Consider the following 23769-nt stretch of genomic DNA (forward strand, 5'->3'; position numbering starts at 1 on the left):
AAATGAAAGGGAAGATGATGTACTTGCGTTGTAAAGTGGTTTACAATAAAGTTTGACATCTTACTACGGTTTTTAAAAAAAAAAAAAGCCATCACTTTTGTGATTGTTGGTTGTGTGTTCTCTGATATGGAAACAGCTTAGTGGGATCAAAAAAATTTCCCCAGTGAGTTAGAAGGTTCTTCCCAGGAAGCAGAGTGAGAATGAACCTTACGTAGCCTTGTGGCAGAGATGGGAGCCAAGCTCTGCTGAGGGCGGAAACCAGGCGTGCTCTTGCCGTTTCCACTTCCTCGCTAATGAGATTTAAAGCTAGTCCCCTCCTGAGGGAGTTGCGTTGGGAGAGAGAGGAGTGAACATTCCGTGTCCCTGAGGCCACGGGGCTGGAAGGCAGGTGCCCCCTGGATGGAGCCAGCTGTGGGGCAGCGCTGTGGCATCCCCTGCCATCCGTGGTGCCCCCGGAGCTGGTGGAAGGGCCCTGACGGAGCCCAGCCTGCCCTTGGCCTGCGTTCAGATTCCTGGGCATTCCTCGTGTCAGCACTCGTCTCGCGTCGAGCCTGGCAGGCCTCACACCGGCCTCCTGGCACCGGGCTGGAGGTGGAGGGGTGGGGGTGGGGCCCAACAGCAGTGGAGTGGCATTTGGGATAACCAAATGTCAGCGCCTGGTTGGGTTCCATCTGCCTTAAGCCTTCAAGGATAAAAATAATCTCCATCACAAACTGAAAAGAGGAGCTTGGTATGTCTAATCTAACGGGGCCCTGACCTCCTACCCACATCACTCCCCACACCCACCCCAGGCTTAGTGTCCTGTCCTGGGCCCCGGGGGATCTTCCCCTTGTGAGGATGGGGTGTTAGAAGCTTCTAGCAGAGGAGAGCTAAGTGACCTTTTGGGGGAGGCCTCGGGCCTGTTCTTGTCTTCACAACTCAATACTGGGCGTGGGCTTCACTCTCCCCCTCCCTCTTTCAGCAACTTACCCTGTCCCGCTGGCCGGTCCCACTTCAGTGGCCTCACCTCAGTCAGAGCCTCCGCACCCCAGACCTCCCTGCCTTCCTGTCACTGGCACCTCACCATCGAGCATGGCTTCCTCCCCGGTCCTTCCTGGGCCCCTTACCCCCCCAGCCTCGCTTTGTCCCTTTGCTAAACTTGCACTGGGAGCCCGACAGTGGAAAAGGGGCCCCAGCAAAAACATGGGCACCTCCCCTTGGCCTCAATTTCCCCACCTGTAAACCAATGGTAGCCGCTCGCTCTGAGTTAGCTGTGAGGGCCCAGTCAGCTCATCGTCCTGAGCAAATGCTTCCTAGCGACAAACACAGGAAGCTCCTGCTCTGCTGCCGGCAAGGATGGAAAATCTCTTTCTACTGGAATCCAGGGGAAGGGGTGGAAGAGATAGAAAAACAACCTCTGAGCGGAGCGGTCCAATGGGCTAGGCCCCTCCCCTCCCTCAGGGACACCCCACACCCTGCGATGAGCCCTTGCAGACCAACGGTTCAGAGTGTCGCACATTCCAGAACCCACATCCGTAAACACACACGCACACAGCAAGTCCCACCAGGGCCAGCACCTCCCGCCTGTGAGTAAAGCAGCTGTCCCAGGCAGCAGTGCTCAGAGAGCCCCTCTCATCTCCGAGAATAAACTCTGAAGCCAGCGGCTGTGCGGACCTGAATCATCAGGGAGCCTGTCGGGGCAGGGGGAGTGACGTCCCAGGACGGGCAGGCAGGCTATATAAGCTCCAGAGGGCTGGGCCCGCTCAGATCTCTTCCCCAGCCACTGCCTGCCAGAGAGTCGCCTTTGCAGAGCCAGCACGCACCATGTCCCAGGTAGGAGGGCCCAGCCGGAGCCCTGCTGGTGCCAGAGGGAGTGGAGGTTGGGACCTGGACGCTGTTAGTGCTGGCAGCTGCGTCTTGCGCTGAGCCCCAGGCATGAACAGGAGGCTTTGCAGCCCCTGGGGGGCCGGGTCTCAGGGAGGATGCCCTGAGGAACCCCTGGTCAGCACGGCTTTGGTGCTATTCCGTGGTTTGTTAGGAGGGGTGGGGAGAAATACGTGTAGGGCTTACACAGATCTCTGCATGTGCTTTGTGTGTGTGTGAGGGAGCTGCCTGTAGAGCTTAGCGTGTGCAGTTGTGTACATTTGTAGCTTTGGCCTCTGCAATCATGCACTCTGTGTGCGCGGGTGTATACATAAGGCTGTATCTGTCTCTGTGGGTGTACACATGAAGCTGTATCTGTTTGTATGTACGTACACATGCAGCTATCTGTGTATACACGTGAGGTGTGTGTGTTATGTGCGCACGAGGCTGTATCTGTCTCTGCATTTGCACACAAGGCTGTATCTGTGTGTGTGTGTGTGTGTGTGTGTGTGTGTGTAGACACATGAGGCTGTGCCGGTGGGTGCGCAGCTCTGTGCCTGGGTATTCCCCAGCGAGGGAAGGAATCCCTGCACCTGCCCCCAGGGCTTAGAAAGGAATAAGGCCACAGACCCACAGGCGCCTGGGGTTGAGGAGTAGGGTGAGCACGGGAGGAACCGACAGATCAGCCTGCCTGGGGGGAGGGTTGTCCCCTCCTGTCATGGGGAGGTGCTGACTTTCAACTGTAATTTTGTGGGCATCTGCTCCCAGTCTACCTTATTTTCACCCCCCAAAATAAAGTAAACACTGGCACTTTTTTGGGAGAGGGGCAATCCCTAAGGGACCCCCTGCTACCCAGTGAGCAGGTCTTGGAACTGACCAAGTTCCCTAGGACTGCCCACCCTCGAAGCCAGTCCCTTCCCCTTTGCCCACGGTGCCCAGCCAAGCTCAGGCAGATCCGTGTGAGGCGCAGCAGCCACTACCCCCAGGGGCTCCCAGTCTGGGGGGAAGGGCAGATAGGCAAGTCAGACCGAGAGAGCTGGGAGACACAGGGGTGGGGTATAGTCGGGAAGGCTTCCTGGAAGAGGAGTGAGGCTTTGAATCAGCCTGAGTTCAGTGAGCAGAGAAGAGGGGTCTTGGCCAAGGTGCAGAGGTAGGAAAAGGGTACCCACCTCAAGGCTTCCAGTGGTAAGATAGGACTCTGGGGTCTCCAAGGCTGACACTCAGGAAGCCCCCATCAAGAAGAAGCGCCCCCCTGTGAAGGAGGAGGACCTAAAGGGGGCCCGAGGGAGCCTGGCCAGGAACCAGGAGATCAAGTCCAAGACCTACCAGGTCATGCGGGAGTGTGGTAAGTGTCCTGCGGTCCGCTGGGGCTGGGGGTTGGGGCACAGATGTGCGTCAGTGGTGGGGGAGGGGGTTAAGGGTCCTTTTCTGAGAATCCAGAGTTCCTGGGCTCAGGAGAGGGGCCTCCCCTCCCCGGAAGCCAGGCCAGGCCACTGACTGTGCCTCCTCCCGCAGAGCAAGCTGGCTCGGCCGCCCCGTCGGTGTTCAGCCGCTCCCGCACGGGCACAGAGACTGTCTTCGAGAAGCCCAAAGCGGGACCTGCCAAGAGTGTCTTTGGCTGAGAAGTGCGTGCCACGCCCCTCGCCACCCAAGCACCTAGACACAGCAGCCTTTCCCAAGAACTCTTTTTTTATGCCAGAACACCCCTTCTCCCCTGCCGGCTCTGGGCTGCCGCCCTCCCCTCCAGCTCTGCACCAGCACCAATAAAGAGGATGCCCAAGTGCCCCAGCCGTTCGAGCGCGTCGGTTGGTCACTGGCCAAGGCCACTATCTACAGGGGAGCGGGAGGAAGGGTGGGGTGTGGAACATGTCCTGTACCTTTCCCGGGCGTTTGGGAGGGCCCCAGGGGATAGCACAGGTGCTATCATGGCCATGCCACATGCCAGAAGGAGCCTGGGACGCAGATTCCCAGTGCTGAACTGTGTGTCTCAGACCAGACTCTTTGCTGAGCCTCAGTTTCTCCTATATGACAAGGAGTTGAGCTGGAGCCTATCCCATAACCAGGCCACAGTGACACTGCTCGGGGTGGAGCAGGTGGGGTTTGGGGTTCGATCCTCCTCTGCCTTCTACATAAGCCACTGCGTTGCTTCCAAGGACCCCAAGGCTCTGCAGCACCTGGGGACCTCAAAGCTCCCTCCCCTGCACCCTTGTTCACGCTGCCTTCTTGACAGCTGTGCCCCCTCTAAGACACAGCCAGATAGATGGAGGTTCCTCTCTGGCCAGGGGCAGGCAGCTCCCTGAGCTACCGCCGCCTCTTCCAAATAGCAGGGTGAGCCTGCCCCCACCATGCTGCCTGGGGCATGAGAGTGCCAGATTCTTGGCCAGTGTGATCGTCCCTCTTCAGTCTTGTGTCACCTGTGTGCGTGGAACTGTCAGATTCAGAACTTGCCCCAATATGATGACAAGACCATGGATAGGCTGACGGTGGCAGTGGCTCATTTCTGGACTGGCAGGGCCCAGCCTGGCTCAGGGCTGAGGACTGCCTATCCCGGGGGGCAGATGGAGCTGACTGCTTGGAGCCTTTCCCACGGCCCCGGCCAGCCTGGCCTTATATAGCTCTGGCCGGGCCCATGCTCTGTGCCCCAGGGGAGCAGACTTCTGTGAGGAAGGGCCTGGGCCTGCTCACTGGGCACCCTGGGGAGGCTCCCCAGATACAGAAGATGTATGTCCCTGTGTAGTCCGAGTCATATCCACAGCCAAAGGGTGAGCAGTAGAGGTGAGCACAGAGATGAGACCTCTGGCCATAGTCATGCCAAGGAAGGGGGGGACATTTACTTGCAGCCATAGAAATATTATAGCTCCAGAGTCTATGGTGCCCTTCCCCAGGGCCAGATGCTGCCGGCTCTGATGGAGACAGGGCTGATGGAGAAAGCCCTTCCCCAGCCTCTGGAAGCCACCCACTGCCTCCCCGCCCCGTGTCGGCCCCCACGGTGACTGGCCCTCCCCAGGGCTGGTGTCACTGAGTGGTCTTCCTTCCCAGACCCACCACTTGGTACTTGGGCACACTTTATGACTCATCTTTACCCATCTGTGGCCACAGAGTCAGGAGCTGGCGTTGTCAGAGCCACCAGGGAACATGGGTGCCAGCTGCAGAGTGCCTGCCATTTATTCACACTCTTACTGTTTGGTTTTGTTTGTTTGTTTGTTTGTCTTGAGACAGAGTCTCACTCTGTTGCCCTGAGTACAGTGCCATGGTGTCAGCCTAGCTCACAGCAACCTCAAACTCCTGGGCTCAAGCAATCCTCCTGCCTCAGCCTCCCGAGTAGCTGGGACTACAGGCATGCGCCACCATGCCCGGCTGATTTTTTCTATATTTTTAGTTGTCCAGCTGATTTCTATTTTTTAGTAGAGACGGGGTCTCGCTCTTGCTCAGGCTGGTCTCGAACTCCTGAGCTCAAACGATCCACCCACCTCGGCCTCCCAGAGTGCTAGGATTACAGGCGTGAGCCACCGCACCTGGCCTCTTACTGTTTGTTACAAAAGGAACACGTCAACTTTATTAAATGCAACTTTGTTTTTTAAAATGTCACCGAGACCTTCACCCAGGCCCTTGGGGAGCACTCCAGCACCCCCATGGGTCTGGGCTGTGGCAGGTCACGCCAGTCAAGACAATGGCATTCTGCCCTCTCTCAAGCAGCGATCCATGGGCACCCTTGGCACGACTGGCCTCCATGCCCAATCACCCCATCAGGAGCTCTTCGTGCCATTAGCGCTCTCTTCTGTTCCACGCTCTCCTGTCAGTACATTCCCTGCATCAAGACCTCTGGGCCACGGGACGCAGTGTCTTTATGACTCTCACTTTGTATTGTCAAATTGCAGGTCTTGTTTTGGAGGGCCCTGGACTCCAGGAATAAGGCATATCTGTCCTGCCTTGGCCCCAGTAGATCTTACCCCATGCAGACACCTCCACGGGCCTCTGGATGCCTTCCGGGTCCCCCCCTGCCCAGTCACACTCCCCTGGCTGCCAAGGCCCTCCTTCTCCAGGAAGCCACTTGGGCTGGCCCTGCAGCCCTAGTCTTCCCCGCCCCGCCGTCCGTTTCCCCCCAGGCTGACTCATGGAGAGCAGGCTGGCATCTTCACGGTTGCCCCCTCGTCGGTGGGATGACAGGTGTGAAGGCTGGCAAGGTTCTGCCTTCAGAGGGGGTGCCAGTACCCAACTGCAGCCCGAGCCTGCCTTTCCTCAGTAGATGTTCCTGCCCCCAGCCAAGGTTCACGGACACTCGTCATTTACCTGCTTATCTGAGGCCACTGCAGTTTTTGGCTTAAAGATCCCAATTTCTCAGAACCTGCCCCCGCAGGGGCGGGGCAGAAGCAAGTTACTAATTCATTCCCCACTTGCTCTTCGGTTCAGAAGCAGCCTGGTGGCCACCGGAGCCACGATGAAGCCCCCAGCCGCTGTCCACGCCCGCGGCTTCATGCTGGTCCTGCTCTGGCTGCTGGCTGTCCTCCAGACCAACACTGCCCGGAAGGTAGCTGACGTCCACGGTGCCTGTGTGCGGGCAGCGTGAGCTGGGAACGAGAGAACGTGTCTGGGACGTGGGGGAGAGCTTCCGTGCGTGCAGGCGTGTCAGTGTGTGTGTGCAAAGGAAAGGTGCTGACCACCCACCAGGCGCCACCCGAGGGCCTTACAGGAATCCTCCCACTTAATAAACGGGGTGATCCTGTTTCTCCATTTTACAGATGAGGAAATCCGGTTTTGAGCCCAGTTCTATGGCTCCTGGCTGAGGGACCTCGGGGAAGTTATTTATGCTATGTCTCGGTTTCCTCATCGGTAAAACAGGGTAATAATGAACCTATTCAGAGCACTGTTGTGAAATCAAACCCATAACACCTGTAAAGTGCTTAGCACAATGCTGGGCGCAGAGCAAACACTCGAGCACATGAACAAGCCTCTCAGCACCTCTGTGCTAAGCCGCGTGTGCAGCTAGACAGCGGTGCATACACGAGCATTGCATGTGGGCAGGTCAGCGGTGTGTAAGGCTCTGCGTGAGTGCACATATGTCCTTCCTCTGGGGGACCACAGACCTTGGGGCAAAGGGCATGTGAGAGGCAGAACTGGGGGAGGGTGCGCTGCAGGGGAAGGGCACAAAGAGGAGGAGTCCCGGCTCTTAAAGTCTGGCCCCTCACCTACCTTCAGGTTCTCCCAGTTCCCACAGCCCCTGGCAGGGGACCGGCAGGAGTTGTTTGCCCCAGTTTCCGTGGAGGCCACCACCTCCAGGAACCAAAGGACCTGTTCACTGCCCTCCCCTGGGCAGGGCTCAGCCTGCGCACAAAGCTTCCTGGCCCCACCAGGGCCCTCGCCTCTGCCCAAAGGATGAGTGTGACATCCCTTCCAGACACTGGGGCTCAGGCTTCACCAGCCACTGCGTGCTTGTTCTCCAAGGGACACTGTGGGCCCCCCTAGATCAAAACGGACGTGGCCCCTGCCCCCTGGCACTGTAGGGTGGGGAGTGAGGCACACAGCTGCCTCTTATTTGAGGTGAATGTGCACCTGTGACTGCCTGGCCGGTCCCGCCTGAGGCCGGGTCCGGGCTTAGCTGGGCTGGAGCAGGGCTTGGTCTACGCGTGGGGAGTGTTGCCCTGAGCTGGGGCAGCGATGAAACTCTCCGACCCCTTCTCCCTCACTGCTGCAGAATGACATCGACATCTACAGCCTCACCGTGGACTCCAAGGTCTCATCCCGGTTTTCCCACACAGTCGTCACCAGCCGAGTGGTCAATAGGGCCGACACTGTGCAGGAGGCCACCTTCCAGATGGAGCTGCCCAGGAAAGCCTTCATCACCAACTTCTCCATGTAGGTGCCCCCCACCCGCGTCCTCATCGCCTCCCCCAGCGCGGCGACCCCATCTGCTCTGCGCCCCATCTTCCACCTTCCTGAGGGAGGCGTGCAGGGTGCGTGCAGCTTTACCAAGGAAGCGTCGGTTCGCAGAGACGCCTCCCTGGCTGCATCCGCCATCCCTGAGCGCTGCCCAGGCAGCCGGCGGAGAACCGTGGCACCTGTGTCTGTGCCCGCGAGGAGCACAAACTCACGGCATCCTGAGGCCAGACACAGGCAGGAGCAAGTCACCAAAAAGCAGATTCCAGCTCAGAATATGAAAAACGTCCTAACCCCCTGGACTGCCCCGCAACAGAGAGTCACCCTGAGGAGGGGTCCTCCTTGGCTGCCCCAAACTTGGGTGCTGCAGAGGGTGTTTCTGCTCAGCTGCGTGAGGAGGTGCCCGGGGTTCTGTGGACCCTGAGCCAGTGATGATCCTTACTCTCTCCGTCCTCTGCCGACTCGCTTTTGCAATGTTTGCTGAATGTCTGTCCCTGGGCCCCGGGAGAGGCCATGATTAAGGACAGGGGAGAGGCTGCTCCCTGAAGCAGCGAGGGCAGAGGCAGGGGCAGAGAGGAAGTGTCTCTTAGGCGGGGTCCCCAATGTACCCTGGGGCCTCTGGGAAACGGCCAAACTGCTGTGGAGGGCTGGGGTCCCTGTAGTTGGCTCCTCCCTCCCTCCCTACCTGTGCCCCACTCCACAGCAGCCCCCACACTCCCCACCCCAGAGCCCAGGTCTGTGCTGCCCAATGCGCCCCGTGAGCCTCGCAGGCTGTGCTGGCTTCGGCATGGGTGCCCGGGCTGGTAGGTTGCCATGGCATCTGCCTGGAGCCCAGCACTGTCACCACCCCTCTCTGAACCTAGACCCTGTTGCTGCAGCAGACAGGAAAGCAGAGGGCGGTGTTCCCTGCTCCCTGACCTGGCCAGGAGCCCCAGGTACCGGGAACTGTCCGCCCGGGACGTGGAGCCCAGCTGCCATCCCGGCCCAGAGTTAAACGATAACCAGGAAGGTCAGGGAGGGGGGCCGCGGGGTCCCAGTGTCCTGGCTGCACCCCCTCCCACCCAGCCTGCACGTTCCCACCCTTCATGCCACCCCCAGAGGAAGCAGGCGTATGCTTACCACGGCCCTACTCACCCCATAAGGGGGTTCTGGAAAAGTCATTTTCCTTCCAGAGAAACAGCTCAGGCAGTTCTTTCTCAGCCCCAAACGATGGAAGCTGGGAGCCTCTCCACACCCCCTAGAGTCCCAACCACCAGTTGTCCAAAACCTACTTCCAGAGAGGTCCGCCCTCCCAAAGTGCCTGCCTTGCGCGGGGGGAGGACGGAAACAGCGCAGGGGCCTGGAGTCAGAGCCTTCAGCCTGTGTCTCCCTCCTCAGTCTTGGCCCCGCAGGGCTGGGCGCAAGTCGGCTCAGAAAGCTCCTGCTGGTGATTAACTGGCAGCTCTGGGAACGGTCTGGGAGGGGAAGGAGCAAGCGGGGATGTGGGGCCCGCCCGGGCAGGCAAAGGGAGGGCAGCAGTCAACCCAGCCCTGCCCTCCGCGGCCTCCCTCCTCCGACCCTTCATGAAATGCACGTTACTGACACTGCGCAGGCCTCGGGGAGCTGAGGCCTGGCGCACTCTGCGGAGGCCCTGCCCTCGCCCTGTGCCGTGCAGTGGAGCGGGCCCCTCCCACCAGGCTCTCCTGCCCCCAGGGTCATCGACGGCGTGACCTACCCGGGGAACATCAAGGAGAAGGCTGCAGCCCAGGAGCAGTACAGCGCAGCGGTGGCCCAGGGCAAGAGCGCCGGCCTCGTCAAGTGAGCAGTGGGGGGAGACGGGCTGGCGTGGGGGGTGGTGCAGACAGAGCCCCTGCCTCGGCCCTTGGCCTTGCTCCCACCTCCAGCAGCCTCACCCCATCTGGCCTGGAGGGGCAGGCCTGACGCCCCCCTCTCCCAGGGCCACCGGGAGAAAGACGGAGCAGTTCCAGGTGTCGGTCAGCGTGGCTCCCTCTGCCAAAGTCACCTTCGAGCTGGTGTACGAGGAGCTGCTCAGGCGGCATCTGGGGGTGTATGAGCTGCTGCTGAAAGTGCAGCCCCAGCAGCCGGTCAAGCATCTGCAGGTACCTGGCGCGACCTCTTCCCAGGAGGCCTCCTGGGTGGCCCCTTCCCTGCTGAGGGCAACCCCTCCTCGTCCCTGAGCTTCCTGTGAGTCCCAGCCCAGTCTCCCAGCTGACCCGGTGCCCCACGTCTTGCCTCCAGATGGACATTCACATCTTCGAGCCACAGGGCATCAGCTTTCTGGAGACAGAGAGCACCTTTGTGACCAATGAGCTGGCAGATGCCCTCACCATCTCACAGAACGCGACCAAGGTGGGCCTGCCGTGGACAGCAGGTGGGGTGCCAAGGACCCTGGCTTCAGTCCAGCCCTGAGCCTGGATTTCCAGACAGAGGGACAGTTGGGGAGAGTCTCTGAGCTGGAGGGGCTTCTGGGATCTCTGTGTCTGTGCTGTCATCTGGCAAGGCCTGGAGAAGGACAGTGGGTCCCTGCATGAGCACTGACATCTGTGGGGCAAGGACTTGGAGAGTGGACTGATGTGAGGGTCCTAGGCCCCGGTGGAGAGGAGATAGCTGGATCCCGCACGGCCTGAGCCCGGCCTCTGCTTGCACAGCTCTAGGAACAGGGGACTCACTCTCACACCCTCTGCCCTGCATGGAAGCAGGACATCAATAGCTCAGCCTGAGAGAAAGTTCCCTGGAACGTTGACCCAAGGCTGCATCCTGGAATTGGGACTTCCCAACATACAGACGGGATACATGGTGGTGTTGGCTTGGCCTTGCTGCGCCGCCCAACTTCAGCCCGGTTGTTTCTTCAGGCTCACATCCTGTTCAAGCCAACGCTCTCCCAGAAGCAAAAGCCCCCAAAGCTGCAGGACACAGTCCTGGATGGCAGCCTCATCGTCCGCTATGATGTGAACCGGACTCACTCAGGGAGCTCCATTCAGGTGGGTGGATTCCAGGCAAGAGCAGGGCAACCTGGAAATCTGTCCACCCTCAAGGGTATGAGCTTGGGTAGTCTGGCAGAGGAAAATAACCACTCCTGCTTAGCAGTGTGCACCAGGGCCTGGCACAGATAGAAAACAGGCAGTTTCATTGTGTTGTCCCTGAAACTGTCCTTTTCAGAGGCAGAAAAGTTTGTCTCTATGAAGAGCTTCTCTGTGGGGTTTCCCTCTTTACCTTTGCTGCCAGGAGGCTCACAGCTTAGTTTTGTGCTCAACTGCAGTAGTTTCTTTCATACTATTTTCTGACGTTATTATGCTTCTCTTTGACTCCTTGTTTGTTAAGTCTTCCCTCTTATGATGGATGTCAGGTTTATTGTGTCTGAACCTTTTAGGATAAGCTGCCTCAAATACCAAAACAAATAGGAGATAAAGTTGTGGGGAGCATTCTAGTGAGCTGTGCATGAGCAGGGAAAGCTTCTGTGGAAGAGGGGCTGGGCTGAGCCCTGAAATAGGGAGAGGATTTGGGGAGACTAGCAGTGGGATGTAGATGGGAGGTTGGAACAAGGGGAGCATAGGAGCCCAAGGATTTGGGGTGAGGAGGCTGGACCGGGCAGGGCAGGGCTGCAGCTCTGATTGCCTGGGTGTGGTCTCACTCTGGCCACAGATTGAGAACGGCTACTTTGTGCACTACTTTGCTCCCGAGGGCCTGTCCACAATGCCCAAGAACGTGGTCTTCGTCATTGACAAGAGTGGCTCCATGAGCGGCAGGAAAATCCAGCAGGTGGGTCCCCTGGGCCTGGACAGGGCCCTGAAAACTCCCAGGCCTCTCGCACCATCGGCTGTGGTCCAGCAAGCAGACCTCCATCCTCCTGGGTAGGGGATTCCAGGGGCCAAGGTTGGCCAGAGCATGGGGCAGCCTCTGCCCCGAGAGCGTACGCCACGTCCCCACCCCAGACAGGAGGCCAGGGCTGCCAGCCCAAGGGCACATGAGCCCTCAAGGAACCCCTCTGAGCTCCTTCTCCTCTCCCCCGACCAGACCCGGGAAGCCCTAATCAAGATCCTGGATGACCTCAGCTCCAAAGATCAGTTCAACCTCATTGTGTTCAGCGGGAGAGCAGCCCAGTGGAAGCCGGCCCTGGTGCCAGCTTCAGTGGAGAACGTGAATGAGGCCAGGAGCTTCGCTTCCGACATCCAGGCCTTCGGAGGTGCGTGCCTCTGCGGCCCTGCAGTGGGGGCTTCCGGGCACCTGGCTGGGAGCCACCTTGACAGCGTGTGCCCCTCAGGGACCAACATCAACGACGCGATGCAGATGGCCGTGCAGCTGCTGGACAGCAGCAACCAGGAAGAGCTGCTGCCCGGCGGCAGCGTCTCCCTCATCATCCTGCTCACCGACGGCGACCCCACCGAGGGTGAGGCTCTGCCGGCACCTCCAGGGCACACCGTGCCGGGGAGCAGCTGGGCCCGCACCTGGGCTTGCTGTGGGACCTGGGGCAGGGAGGGGGGCTGCTGAGGCCCCTCTGGCTCTGAGGTTCCAGAAATATCCATTGAGCAAATCACTATTTTCTCACCCTCTTCCCAAACCCACGGGTCCAGGGGAGATCAACCCCGCAAGGATCCAGGAGAATGTGCGGGAAGGCATAGGTGGCCGGTACAGCGTCTTCTGCCTGGGCTTCGGCTTCCACGTCAGCTACGCCTTCCTGGAGAAGCTGGCGTTGGACAACGGCGGCCTGGCCCGGCGCATCTATGAGGACTCGGACTCTGCCTTGCAGCTGCAGGTGCCAGAGTGCCTGGGGCGGACTGCACAGAGCGCTGGAAAGACTCCAGCCTGGCCCTCGTGACACCCCCTTGCCCTGCAGGACTTCTACCAGGAGGTGGCCAACCCACTGTTGACGGCAGTGGCCTTCGAGTACCCAAGCAATGCCGTGGACGAGGTCACGCGGGAAAACTTCCGGCTCTTCTTCAAGGGCTCGGAGATGGTGGTGGCCGGGAAGCTCCGGGACCAGAGCCCTGATGTGCTGTCAGCCAAAGTCAGCGGGCAGACGGTGAGTGTGGCCAAGCCATCCTGGAGGGGAAGGGCAGCTGGGGCAGCCACCCCCTCTACAGCCAGAGCAGCTGGGTTCAAATCCCAGACGCACCAAGCTCCTCATCTCAAAGTGCCCTGAGCCTCAGGTTTTCCCTCTGCCGCCTGGAGGGTGAACCCATTGCCTGGGTTCACCATAGAGATTCAATGAGACAAAGTAGTGATTCTCATGAGACCACCTGTGCTGTGACCAGAATAGGTAGGCACTCAGCACTCAGTCTGTGCACCTGTGAGCACAAGGGGACAGCAGACATTCCTTCCCAATTGTCATCTCCTGCTGTCCTCACACTGGCCCTCGGAGGTTGCAGTCAGGCAGGGAGGGCTGCTCCCATTTCACAGATGTGCACACTGAGCTCCAACAAGGCAGGCCACTTGCCCTGGGCCCCACTGCAGCAGGGTCCCAAACCCCGCTCACCACACGGCGCCCCGTCCTGACCCAGCCTTCTCTGCCTCCTCCTAGTCAGCCCCTGTCATTCCACAAAGGGAAACTGAGCACCTGCCCTGGGCCAGGTCCTGGGTAGATAGTGACGAACAAGGCTGACCCCAACAGCCGTGGCTCATCCTCACACAAACAAGGAGCTACAGGCCGGGATCTGCCCCGGGACTCAGGAGAACAGCGCCAGGGGCCCCAACCTGGCCTGGGGACCAGGGAGGGCTTCCCGGTGGAGGCTCAGCTGAGACTGAGGGATAAGTAGGAGGAGGGCGGAACCCGAATGGTGGAGTGAGGGAGGAATGTTCTGGGCTTGTGTGGCAGCAGGGCAGCACATGTGAGGAGAGTGGCAGTGGGTGTCAGGGGCCCAGGCCCTTGTGTCGGGAGAAGTGGCCAAGTGCCATGACTGTCGGCAGAGGCAACCTCCTGGCTTCAAACCCAGCTCTGCCACCTCCCAGAGGTGAGACGTGGAGAAGTCACTTAACCTCCCTGTGCCTCAGTTTCCTCCTGTGTAAAAATGGGAGTAAGTCATGTACCCACCTCATAAAGTCCCTGTGTGATTAATATCTGGTCCAGATATTAACCTGGTAAAAATTCCATGTGTGTTGGCAGCTGATACTCGTCTGGAGGCCACACATTCCCGAAGAGTGGAACCCAAGGTGACTCAGGGTGGTTCACAGACAGACATGTCTTTGTTTTAGTAGTTATACGTTTATTTTAATGTGTATTTTAAAAAATATGACTCAAACCTCAGACCTAAGATTCCACAGATATTATTACTTGAGGTAAGGCCAAGTAAAAAGTGCTAGTCTATTTAAAGTTAATTTTAAAAAAAACATCAAATAAACAGCTGTACATGTGGACAGGGCAAAATTCATGCAGGTAGCCCAGGTACCTGCCCAGGTGTGCCCTGGGCAAGACAGAGGAGGCTGGTGCCAGTCGGGGCAGGATCTGATCCACATTGTAGAAAGGTCTCTCGGCTGCCAGGGGAGCTCCGGCAAGAGAGGCTTGGGGGTCCTTTGCCCTCAGAGCCCGTTTCCCAGGCTGCGAGCTGGGTCAGCCTGTGACCACAAGCCATTCCCGGGGGGGGGGGGGGGGCGGGAAGCAGCCAGTCCACACAGAGCTGGGGCACATGCTTCCCTGTCATTGTCCCCCAGTGACCAGCCCCAGCAGAGGGGCTAACTCAGGCAGGGGACGGTTGTTGGGGTAGATGGGGCCCCAACCCCAGAGCCATGACACCTGAATTCTAGTCTCAACTCTGCCACTGACCGCTGGGGAAGGCCCTTCCCTCTCTGTCCCTTTGCCCCATCTTTGAGGTAAGGGTGAGCAGTATCTGGGGACCCCTCCTGCTCCACATTGCACTCGCAAAGCCTTCCTGCTGCCGTTCCTGCTCTGATCTGGGGTTCTGACCCCATCCTCATGTCCCTCTCTCCCAAGGGTCGGCTAATCTGAGCTCCTGCTTCTGCTCCTGCCTTGTTGCACCCGGGGTGGTTTGCTCCCTTTTATCTCCACTTCCTGCTCATCCTTGGCGGCTCTGTGATGGAGCCCCTTGCACCCCCAAACTCCCTCCCTACCCTCCACTCTACTCAAAGGGAGTGCAGTCCTCACAGTCAGTGCCTGGGACCTGCCCCAGCTCCAATCACAGAAGAGCTCGGAAGTGCCAGGCCAGGTGCAGACGTCAGGCCGTCACTGCTCCTGCCGACTGGGCCCCTCTTTTCAGCATACACAGAACATCACCTTCCAAACTGAGTCCAGCGTGGCAGAGCAGGAGGAGGAATTCCAGAGCCCCAAGTATATCTTCCACAACTTCATGGAGAGACTCTGGGCGTACCTGACTATCCAGCAACTGCTGGAGCAAAGGTGACAGTGGCCCCAGCCCTCATGGGCCACTTCTGCAGGACACACACCACGCCTGTCACTGGTGGGGCAGGCACAGCTGGCATGAGGCATCCCCTAGGCATGGAGAGAGGGTGGTTTAACATCGTGTCTGAGCTCCTGACTCTCCCAGGGGACCTTCCAGAAGGGGCTGGTTGGGAAGGAGAATCTGTTCTGGCGTCCAGCAACCTCCTGAGCTCCGATGTCCTCACCCTACAGTGTTTCCGCGTCAGATGCCGAACGGCAGGCCCTCGAGACCCGAGCTCTCAACTTATCGCTGCGCTACAGCTTCGTTACTCCTCTCACATCTATGGTGGTCACCAAACCCGAAGGCCAAGAACAGTCTCAAGTTGCTGAGAAACCCGTGGAAGATGGTGGGTGGGGGCTGGGATCCCAGCCTCCTAGGCAGTAGGGCTGGACCCAGCATTCTCCCTGTCCCTTCTCCTGCAGCCGGCCAAGGCCCCGACCCTGCCATCCTCAGACTCCCAGGAGCCCCGGAGACCCGTCCCGTTTCACTGATGAGAAAACTGAGGCCAAGTCTCCTGGCTCCCCAAATTCACTGCACTATGTAGTTCTGGGGTTGGGTAGCAGGATTAAACATAAGCATTTCAAATTGATCAAAACCACCCTGACAATCTCTCTTTCTCTCTCTCTCTCTCTCCGCCCCCCCTTCTTTCTCTCTCTTTGTCTCTTTGTTTTATCCAGAAAATAGACACAAGAACGTCCACTCAGGTAAAGGCCAAATATCTTCAAAGGCTGGGCTAGGTGGTGGTCCACTGACACAGGGCCTAGGGGACCAGCCCCTGAGGTCACTGTCCAGGGCCCAGGTCCGCCCCAGGCCTCTCCAGCCCAGCCTTGCTGCCAGGAGATGGCATCTGACCAAGCACGGGGTGCATTTAGTCACCTGTTCATTCAAATATTGGCTGCCCCTCAGGCCCTACCCCTGGCACGAGGGACACAATCCCCATCCCCCCACCCCCGCCCCCGAGAAAGCTGGGTCCAAGAAGCAAACCCAGGTCTCACTGACTTCCAGGTCACACTCGCTTCAGATCTCACGTCATAGGAGGTCGACAGTCCAGAATAACAGGTGGGAAAGGAGGAGGGGGTGGGAGGGAGATTGACAGGACCTCGGCCCCTGGCTGTGGAGGGAGAGTGCCTTGCCTGGCTCACCTGGCTGGTGACAGGCCTGGAGCTTAAGTTCAGGTGTGTCTGATTAGGAATCAGCCCTGCAGAGCCTTCCCTTGCCCATAGAAGAAGATGGAGTGCACAAGGTAGTTTGAGGGGTACCGCAGGGGGAGGCCTGACATCCTGGGGGAGGAGTTCCAGAGGGGTCCACTGGTGCTCCAGCATTGTTGTCTCCTGGCGTGGGACAGGGGAGCCGCCTGCCCTCTCCACATCCCACCCCAGGGCGGGGTCCCGACCCCTGGCTGTGAGGACCCGCACACTGCCTCAGAGAATTCCGCATGTGTCAATTTTTCCAAAGGTGGAGTTTCTGGCATCCCTCCGAGTTTCGGGTTTGGATTTCACACCTCCTCAAAGATGCGTGGACTCCCGGGACCCCCGGGACCTCCGCATGTTCCTGATTTTGCTCTTGCAAACTGGGAAGATGCACTACCAACCTCAGCGTTCTGTAAGCCACTTCCTGGCCTGCTGAGGGCCTCGGGTTCCTCACAGCAATCACTGAACGCCCCCCAGAGTAGGGTGAGATAAAGCTTGAAGCCCAGGGCCTGGCAAGAGAAGTGGCTGTGGGGCATGATGCTGAGTGATCGTGGGTCGGCCCGTTCCAGGGCACGAGGGAGCAGCATTTCCCGGGGGGCTGCCCTCGCCCTCCCAGCTCTCCACCGGCCACCCCTTTGCCTGGTCCTTGGCATTTCATCCCCCCGGTATGAGCTCTCCTGCACTCCGCCACATAGTGTGAGCTCTTCCAGCTGTCCCTGGGTCAGCAGGCCACAAGCCTTGACAGAGCAGCCTCTCCCACACTCCTCTACAGAGGGGCTGGCACCAACCATGAGGGCTCACGGTGGGGCTGTTTGGGGCAGTCATTGCCCACCCTTCCTCCCAGCCCCCTCCTCCCCCACCCAGCTTGTGGACTTCAGGCATCCCCTCCACAAGGCAGGACTCTATTTGTCCTTTATTTTCACTGAATAGGATTCACTATATTCTGGAGGCTGACTCACGATGAAACCTTCTAGAAAGGGAGGGTTTCCTCCATTCACAAAGCCAGCTACGGTCCCTTGAACAGTGTCTGATCCCCAAGTCTGTACTCAGACACAGCCGCAGAGCCAGGCTAGGCCTGTCTCCTCGGCGTTTGCCCTGATATCGTGCTCTTCTGGTCGAAAATCTCCACAGCGGAGACTATTCTAGGTGGGGGGGGGTGTCCGGGGTTGGAGGGGCTGGCGCCTGGCAGGCAGCAGGTGGCAGGGACGGCTGGAGGACGTGCTCGTTGTTCTGAACGCTCACTGACTTCCCCCTGTTTGTTTCCCGATGTTCCTGCACTGACGCCTGCTTCAGCGCCATCGGCCGCCTCAAATCCTGGACCAGCTACGTCCCATGGTGTGGATATAAAAATCAAAGGTGTCCCCCAGGCCAGAGCCCCTGGAGTAGCTTCTTATCCTAATGAGGAGACCCTGGGAGGGGAGAGCCCTGGGGGTGTCTATGAACCTGTCACAGTGTTGAAGTGGAGAGGGAGCCCCGGCACACCCATCCACCACTCCACCCCTCAACCCTCCTGCCCCCAGGGAGGGCAGCCTAAACCCAGACTTTTTCTTCTTTTAGAAACAATCACAATAGCCCCAGCCCCAGGTAAGTTGCCAACCCCCTCAGCCCCCTTCCCCACCCTTGTCCCCCCAGCCTGCTCTCCCTGCCCCAGGGGCCACGCACCGCTGTCCCAGCCCCCATCCAGGCCGCTTCCGCCATCTTGCCGCTGCCTGGGCAGAGCGTGGAGCAGCTCTGCGTGGACTTCAAGCACTCTCAGGGGCCGATGAACCTGCTCTCAGACCCTGACCAAGGTGAGACGTGCCCGCCCTTCGTCCACCTAGAGAGACCCAGATACCACTCACACCCGCTCACTACCCGCCCACAGAGAAACGCACAGCGTGGACAGACCTGGCCCGGGGCAGGCCCTTCCCCAATCATGGCACAGTCACGCCCTCAGGCCCTGACACTGGCATTCACGCAGCCACGCTGCAGGCCTGTCACTGGGCGCCGCATATGCGGGTCCGGGTGGTCCGAATGCAGATAAGTGAGCCCAAGGGAGCAGGCCAGGGCTGCCTGGGGGTGAGGGGAGCTGCTTGGGCTCACGCAGGAGTGGCAGGGCCTTGGCAGATGACAGAGGAAGGGGTAAGGATGTTCTAGACGGAGGGATTGGTGCCTGCAGAGCACAGAGCCCCGAGAGATGGGACCCCAAGAGGGTGTGGAGGAGGGGGATGGCAGGAGGAGGTGTGTGTGCGCTTCAGGCCTTGCCGCTTCACTCCGGGAAGGGCCTCACTGGTTGAGCTGAGGTGGCAGGTCAGATGCGGAGATGCACAAGCACTCAGGGATGCTCTGCAGCACCATGCAGAACCACGCAGCCACGGGACGGCCACGGCGGCCTTGCTCCTCCCAGATCCACATGATGCCCCACTTCATCCCCCAGGCTGTCTGTCCCTGAGGGCAGGAGCGTCAATTCTCTGTCTCACCCTTGGCCCCGGCCTCTAGCTCAGAGCCGGGCACACCATGGGGGAGTTATGAAGGCTGTTGATTTGAGACCAGACCTCCCTTCTAAGAGGTCTCATCTGAGGGTGGCTGTCACGGAGGGCTGGGGGCCCCTCCAAAGCCACAAGAGATGAGGGATGAGTGCAGAGATTGTGGGGCCGGGCGCCCAGTGGGAAGGAATGCTGAGGAAGGGCTGCCCCCAAGGTGGTGCGGAACTCCAGGGATAGACTCAGGGAGGGCTCCCCGTGAGGACAGTGTCCAGCCCTGGCTGGGGCCACCGCTTTGACCTCCCTGGTCCTGCCCTCCAGGGCTTGAGGTGACTGGCCAATATGAGGAGAAGGCGGCTGGGTTCTCATGGATCAAGGTGACCTTCAAGAACCCCCAGCTGCAGGTTCATGTGTCCCCTGAGCACGTAGTGGTCACTCGGAACCGAAGAAACTCTGTGTACAAGTGGAAGGAGACGCTGTTCTCGGTGATGCCCGGGTAAGCCCCACTCTGGAGGCCCCCAGGGGGAGGGTGACCCCTCAGGCCTCACTGGCTGATGATGTGCTGACGGGTGGCCTGAGGCCACAGGCCTGGGGATGGAGTGGCCGCACTCGCAGGAGGGCCAGAGATGCAGAAGCCCTGTACCCCTACAGCTCTACAAGGCACTGAGGAGCTGTCCTGGGGACCTGGTGCCCCTCACAGTTGGCCTGGGTCACTGTCCCATGCAGGAGACAGTGTGGGTCGGAGCTGGCTCTGCTGCGAATCCTGGGTGACCCTGGGTAGGCCGCCTAGCCCTGTGAGCCTCAGCTTCCGCACTAATAACGGGATAACCATCCCAGCCCGCAGCCAGAAGGCCGGGGGATCCCAGTGAGGGAGTGAAGCCGGGGAGCCCTGCGCCACGGGTGGTGTGGTGCCCGCTGGCACCCCACAGAGAGAAGCCCGAGGGCACTGTCCACAGGGCAGGTTATAAATGTTGTCCTCACATACTCTCGGAGCTCTGGTGAGGAGGGACAAGTCCAGCTGGCTTCAAATACTGGGCAGCCGCTGGGTAGTGGAGGCAGAAGGCGAGCTCTTCTGGGTGTTGTGGCTGCCCCACTCTGGGCCTTTCAGGGGCAGCTCTCCAGCTCCAGAAATCAGCAGGGGCCTCGGGGAGGGTCTGCAGAGCCTGGCCCTCTGCAGGCAGTGCCCTCCCAGCCCCCTGCCGGTGCCATAGCCTGTCTTTCCCAAGTGTGGAAAGCCTTGTCCATTGTCACCCCACTGTGCCCTTTGGCGGGGACTCGTCTCCATTCAACTGAGTGCACACCCAGCAAATGCAAGGTCATCTGAGAACCTTCCCAATTGCTTCAAGGTCTTGACGTTTCTTGTTATCTGATAGATTCCCAAAAATCAATAGCACATCTATGCCGAGAAAATGCAATGAAGGATCCTATGAATTTAGTGATAGAAGGTCCCAATACTTGCATGGGCTACAGAAGATATAAATAAAATAGACCACATCTCTAGATTGCATTGAATCAACAGGACAGGTACGTTCAGGGCGATTCCATTTCAATGAGCTTCAGGTTAACAGCAGGGTCTTATTCAGTGTGCTTAAAGGAGCCTAAGATTCATGAGAAAACCAAAAAGGCAAGAATCTCAAAGACAGAATGAGAAGAGACTTGCCCTCTAGACAGTGAAACACATGATTAAACACCAGCCACCAAAAGAAAGTGGCACCAGCCATAAAAGCAAAAGGGATAGAGTCACCGGGGAAACCCCCTAAATCACATAAAATGAATTTGTGAGAAGCCAAATTTAAGAAAACCAGAGGGAAAGGGACAATTATTTTATGTTATAAATAATGCTGGGGAAACCAGATATCATCAAGTTGATTTTGGTCATGTTTTACCATTGAGGAAACTGAAACCCAAAAGATTGAGGGGACTTCCCACCCAAGGCCACACTGTGACTTCCTGACAAGAAGGGAGGCCAGCCCACCGCCCCCAGACTGCTGAGGGTCCGTGCGGGGGGTCTCTGCCTTCCTGCTCAGGATGCTGGGTCTCTCCGCAGCCTGAAGATGACCATGGACAAGATGGGTCTCCTGCTGCTCAGTGGCCCAGACAAAGTGACCATTGGCCTGTTGTCCTGGGATGGCCCTGGGGAGGGGCTCCGGCTCCTTCTGCGTGACACTGACCGCTTCTCCAGCCACGTCAGCGGGCCCCTCGGTACTCTGCCCATGGCCCAGGGTCAGGGGGTCCTCAGAAGCCTCTTCTGCCTGGGAACAGGCAGCGTCCCTCCCCTCCACGTCTCCCGGGCTGTCTTTATGCCTTGCTGACCCACCCTTTGTACCTCAGGCCAGTTTTACCAGGAGGTGCTCTGGGGGTCCCCAGAAGCGTCAGATGACAGCAAACGCACACTGAGGGTTCAAGGCAATGACTACCCTGCTACAAGGTGACTCAGCACAGGCAGGCCGCTGAGCCTGGCTGGGGCAGGGTGGGGATGGAGAGGCCAGGAGCTGGCTCTGCAGGACCCCATTCTTTCTGTCCTTGCCCAGGAACTAGAAACAGGTGGAAGCTAATGCCTTAGACACGTCTAGGCCAGCTCTCAGGGACCCCACAAAGGGTGGCCAACTCAGACCCACAGAAAACACACCGGCCGAGAGCACTGGCGTTGGTTGGGGACAGTAGGAACCTCTCCCTATTCACACCCCAAACTCCCGGAGCCCTGGACTCTGGAGGCCATACCCTCTGAGCCACTGGGCGTTGTTGGCCTGTGCTGGAAGGAATTCTAGAGGGACACTGGGACTCGGCACCCTCCACATTCCTGTCCCTAGCTGTCCTCCTCTCTTCCCACCACAGCTAAGATTTACTGAACACTTGTCTGTCTGTCTTTCCATCCCAGAGAGCTCAAGGTGGATTACCAGGTGGGGCCCCCAGGAACAGAGGTTTCTTGCTGGACTGTGGAGCTGTAGTTCTGGTGACAGAAGCTGTGCCTGCTATGTACACTTGGCTGCCACCCTGCAAATACAGGGTCACCTGTGGGCCTGGACCACGATGGGGGAAGGGATTCCCCCTCATTACAAATAAAGAAAGGGGGTGCGAGCACAGGGAGTAGGTGTCTCTAGTTCTCTCTGGCCGAATCCCAGGGCCTCAGAATCTCATCCTGAACACTTAACCATCATGGAACATGAGATCTGCCACTGTCAGCTAAGGGCCTGTGGCCAGCAAGGTCCATGGAGAGCTTTCCGTCCAATCACCCCTCTTTACAAACAGGGAAACCGAGATTAAACCACTTATGTAATATGTCACTCCAGCTCCCAGCTGGGGGCCTAGGGCTGGAGAACATTCCAGGAACAGAGGTCCAGTCTGCTTTATGGTCACTTGGACTCTGAAAACCAGTTTTGACTCAAAAAAAAAAAAAAAAGAGAGTGAACTGGGTGAGAATCCTTTGTAGTCCAACTCCCTGACTTTCTCAGGGAGCTTTTGGGCCCCTTTGCAATGGAATTTGCTTACACAATTTGATTTTCACACCTGTACTCAGGAACAGGCCTGTCTGCTCACTGCCTGGTACAAAAGCCAGCACTAGAAGGCAAAGGAGACAGAGAGACAAGTCCCCAGTCCCAAGGGGAGAACAAGGGCCTGTTCCCAGGAACCTCTAGTGTGATAGGGGTGATCTGAGTCCTCAACCCTAAATCCTATGATGTCTCCTCTCGTGTTCATGCCACGGGGTTAGGCACCCCAAAGATTCCACCCAGCTTCTGCACAGGCAAAGCATACTTTAAAAATGTATTATTGCTCCTCCTGCTTGTAAAAAAAAGGACACAAGTCTGTGGCTTACAAATAAAAAGCATAAAGAGAATAAAACCAAAATCCATGGGTATGAGAATGAAAGAAAAGAGCCAAGCAGGAGGACAGTTAAATCAGAGACAACAGGGTAGGGGAAGCTGCAGCGGTGATTGAGCACGAAGCTTTGCTGTGAGCTTCCTGGCAGCCAAGGTAAAGCAGAAAATGAGCTCATTTGCTTGCTAAGAGGAAACAGACCAGATCATCAGGGAAACGTTCTTTCCCAGCTATGGAGGGTGTTTGCCTAGTGGGTCTTTCTAGAAGGGTTAGAGGACAGGCCAGTGGGAGGGGTCTCCAGCAGCAGCTTTTCCCAACACACAGAAACACTGCTGCCTGCACGGCTGCTTCCCCATCAAGCCTCCTTGGCAAGTGGGAGTCTCAGGCTGAGTCACTTTGTGAAGGTCATTGAGAGGCCCGCAGGCCAGAGCGTCAGTGGGGATTTGCTGTGGGGCTAGCTGTGACATACAGAGAGGAGTGCCCACCCCACGCTCACCCCTCTGGGACACGGCCAGCTGGCCCAGGCTGCAGACTTTGTGCGACAGCAGAGGAGTCACACTTGACTTTCTGGCCCTGCCAGCACCGAGGGGCAGGTACTCCCTGTGAACAGCTTGAGTCGATCCCTGCTCTTCACTCTTTTGTCCACCAAGTGCTTTCCGGCACCTGCTTGAGCCAGGCCCTGGGGGTGCTGTGGGTACGCTGGGCACATGACAGGTACAGTGCCTATTGTGACAGCTGCCACCCAGAAAATGACCTGGTGCTGCAGAAGCCTGGAGGGATACGGGCTTTCAGGGAAGGCTAGTATTGTAGAGGTGGTATTGTTGGGGATGAGTTTGAAGAAAGAAGAGAAGTTAGCTCAGTGGAAAAGGAGGGCAAGGACACCAGGTGGCAGGAACAGCATGTTCCCAGGCCTAGAGCCAGGACACTGTGCTGAGGTCAGGGACAGTGAAGGAAGGAGGGGCTGTTGGATGAGGGGGAGGGGGAGGGAGGGCCAGGCCAAGCGGGCTGTGCACACCTCACCACACAGCATGGCCCCTGTCCTAGAAGCCAGGTTGCAGGCAGGGACAGGCAGAGCTAGTACTGATGTGGGACAGGGAGAGGACAGAGTCCACCTAGTTTTTGCCTGCATGAAGGGCCTCCCTGCCTGTGTGTGGGGGAGAGGGGACAGGATTTTGGCTGGGGACCTCTTCTTGC

The 23769-nt window shown here is 58.4% G+C and overlaps 2 protein-coding genes across 4 annotated transcripts; both read left to right on the forward strand.

The window, feature by feature from the left end:
- Positions 1-1501: 1501 nt before the first annotated feature.
- MUSTN1 (musculoskeletal, embryonic nuclear protein 1) lies at positions 1502-3633 on the forward strand. The gene is made up of 3 exons (XM_045530002.1): positions 1502-1812; positions 3055-3187; positions 3358-3633. Exons 1-3 carry the CDS (start codon positions 1804-1806, stop codon positions 3462-3464), a joined length of 249 nt encoding a protein of 82 aa, XP_045385958.1. The 5' UTR covers positions 1502-1803; the 3' UTR covers positions 3465-3633.
- ITIH4 (inter-alpha-trypsin inhibitor heavy chain 4) lies at positions 3566-21846 on the forward strand. 3 transcript variants are annotated; one of them, XM_045529998.1, is made up of 25 exons: positions 3566-3647; positions 6253-6370; positions 7535-7695; positions 9409-9513; positions 9653-9815; positions 9955-10065; positions 10569-10697; positions 11359-11475; positions 11731-11899; positions 11978-12103; positions 12288-12469; positions 12551-12736; positions 14925-15064; positions 15299-15453; positions 15785-15811; positions 16113-16166; positions 16297-16350; positions 16563-16709; positions 17591-17653; positions 17855-17881; positions 17971-18087; positions 19081-19255; positions 20807-20961; positions 21091-21187; positions 21638-21846. In XM_045529998.1, the coding sequence occupies exons 2-25, from the start codon at positions 6281-6283 to the stop codon at positions 21705-21707; spliced, it is 2820 nt and encodes a 939-aa protein (XP_045385954.1). In that variant the 5' UTR covers positions 3566-3647; positions 6253-6280; the 3' UTR covers positions 21708-21846. The 3 variants fall into 3 exon arrangements, with proteins under 3 accessions (XP_045385954.1, XP_045385955.1, XP_045385956.1); XM_045529999.1 differs by having other exon boundaries at positions 17591-17632; XM_045530000.1 differs by lacking the exon at positions 16297-16350.
- Positions 21847-23769: the final 1923 nt, after the last annotated feature.

This window comes from Lemur catta, chromosome 18 (assembly GCF_020740605.2).
Source record: "Lemur catta isolate mLemCat1 chromosome 18, mLemCat1.pri, whole genome shotgun sequence".
Lineage (NCBI taxonomy): Eukaryota > Metazoa > Chordata > Mammalia > Primates > Lemuridae > Lemur > Lemur catta.

What these genes read in the sequence shown, in the direction of transcription:
- MUSTN1 (XM_045530002.1), top strand. An exon ending in CCAGGTCATGCGGGAGTGTG is followed by an intron (nt 3,188 to 3,357) that starts GTAAGTGTCCTG and finishes CTCCTCCCGCAG; the next exon opens with AGCAAGCTGGCTCGGCCGCC.
- ITIH4 (XM_045529998.1), top strand. Translation starts at nt 6,281, where the DNA reads ATGAAGCCCCCAGCCGCTGTCCACGCCCGCGGCTTCATGCTGGTCCTG. An exon ending in GCGGCAGGAAAATCCAGCAG is followed by an intron (nt 11,476 to 11,730) that starts GTGGGTCCCCTG and finishes TCCCCCGACCAG; the next exon opens with ACCCGGGAAGCCCTAATCAA. An exon ending in TCGACAGTCCAGAATAACAG is followed by an intron (nt 16,167 to 16,296) that starts GTGGGAAAGGAG and finishes GTGTCTGATTAG; the next exon opens with GAATCAGCCCTGCAGAGCCT.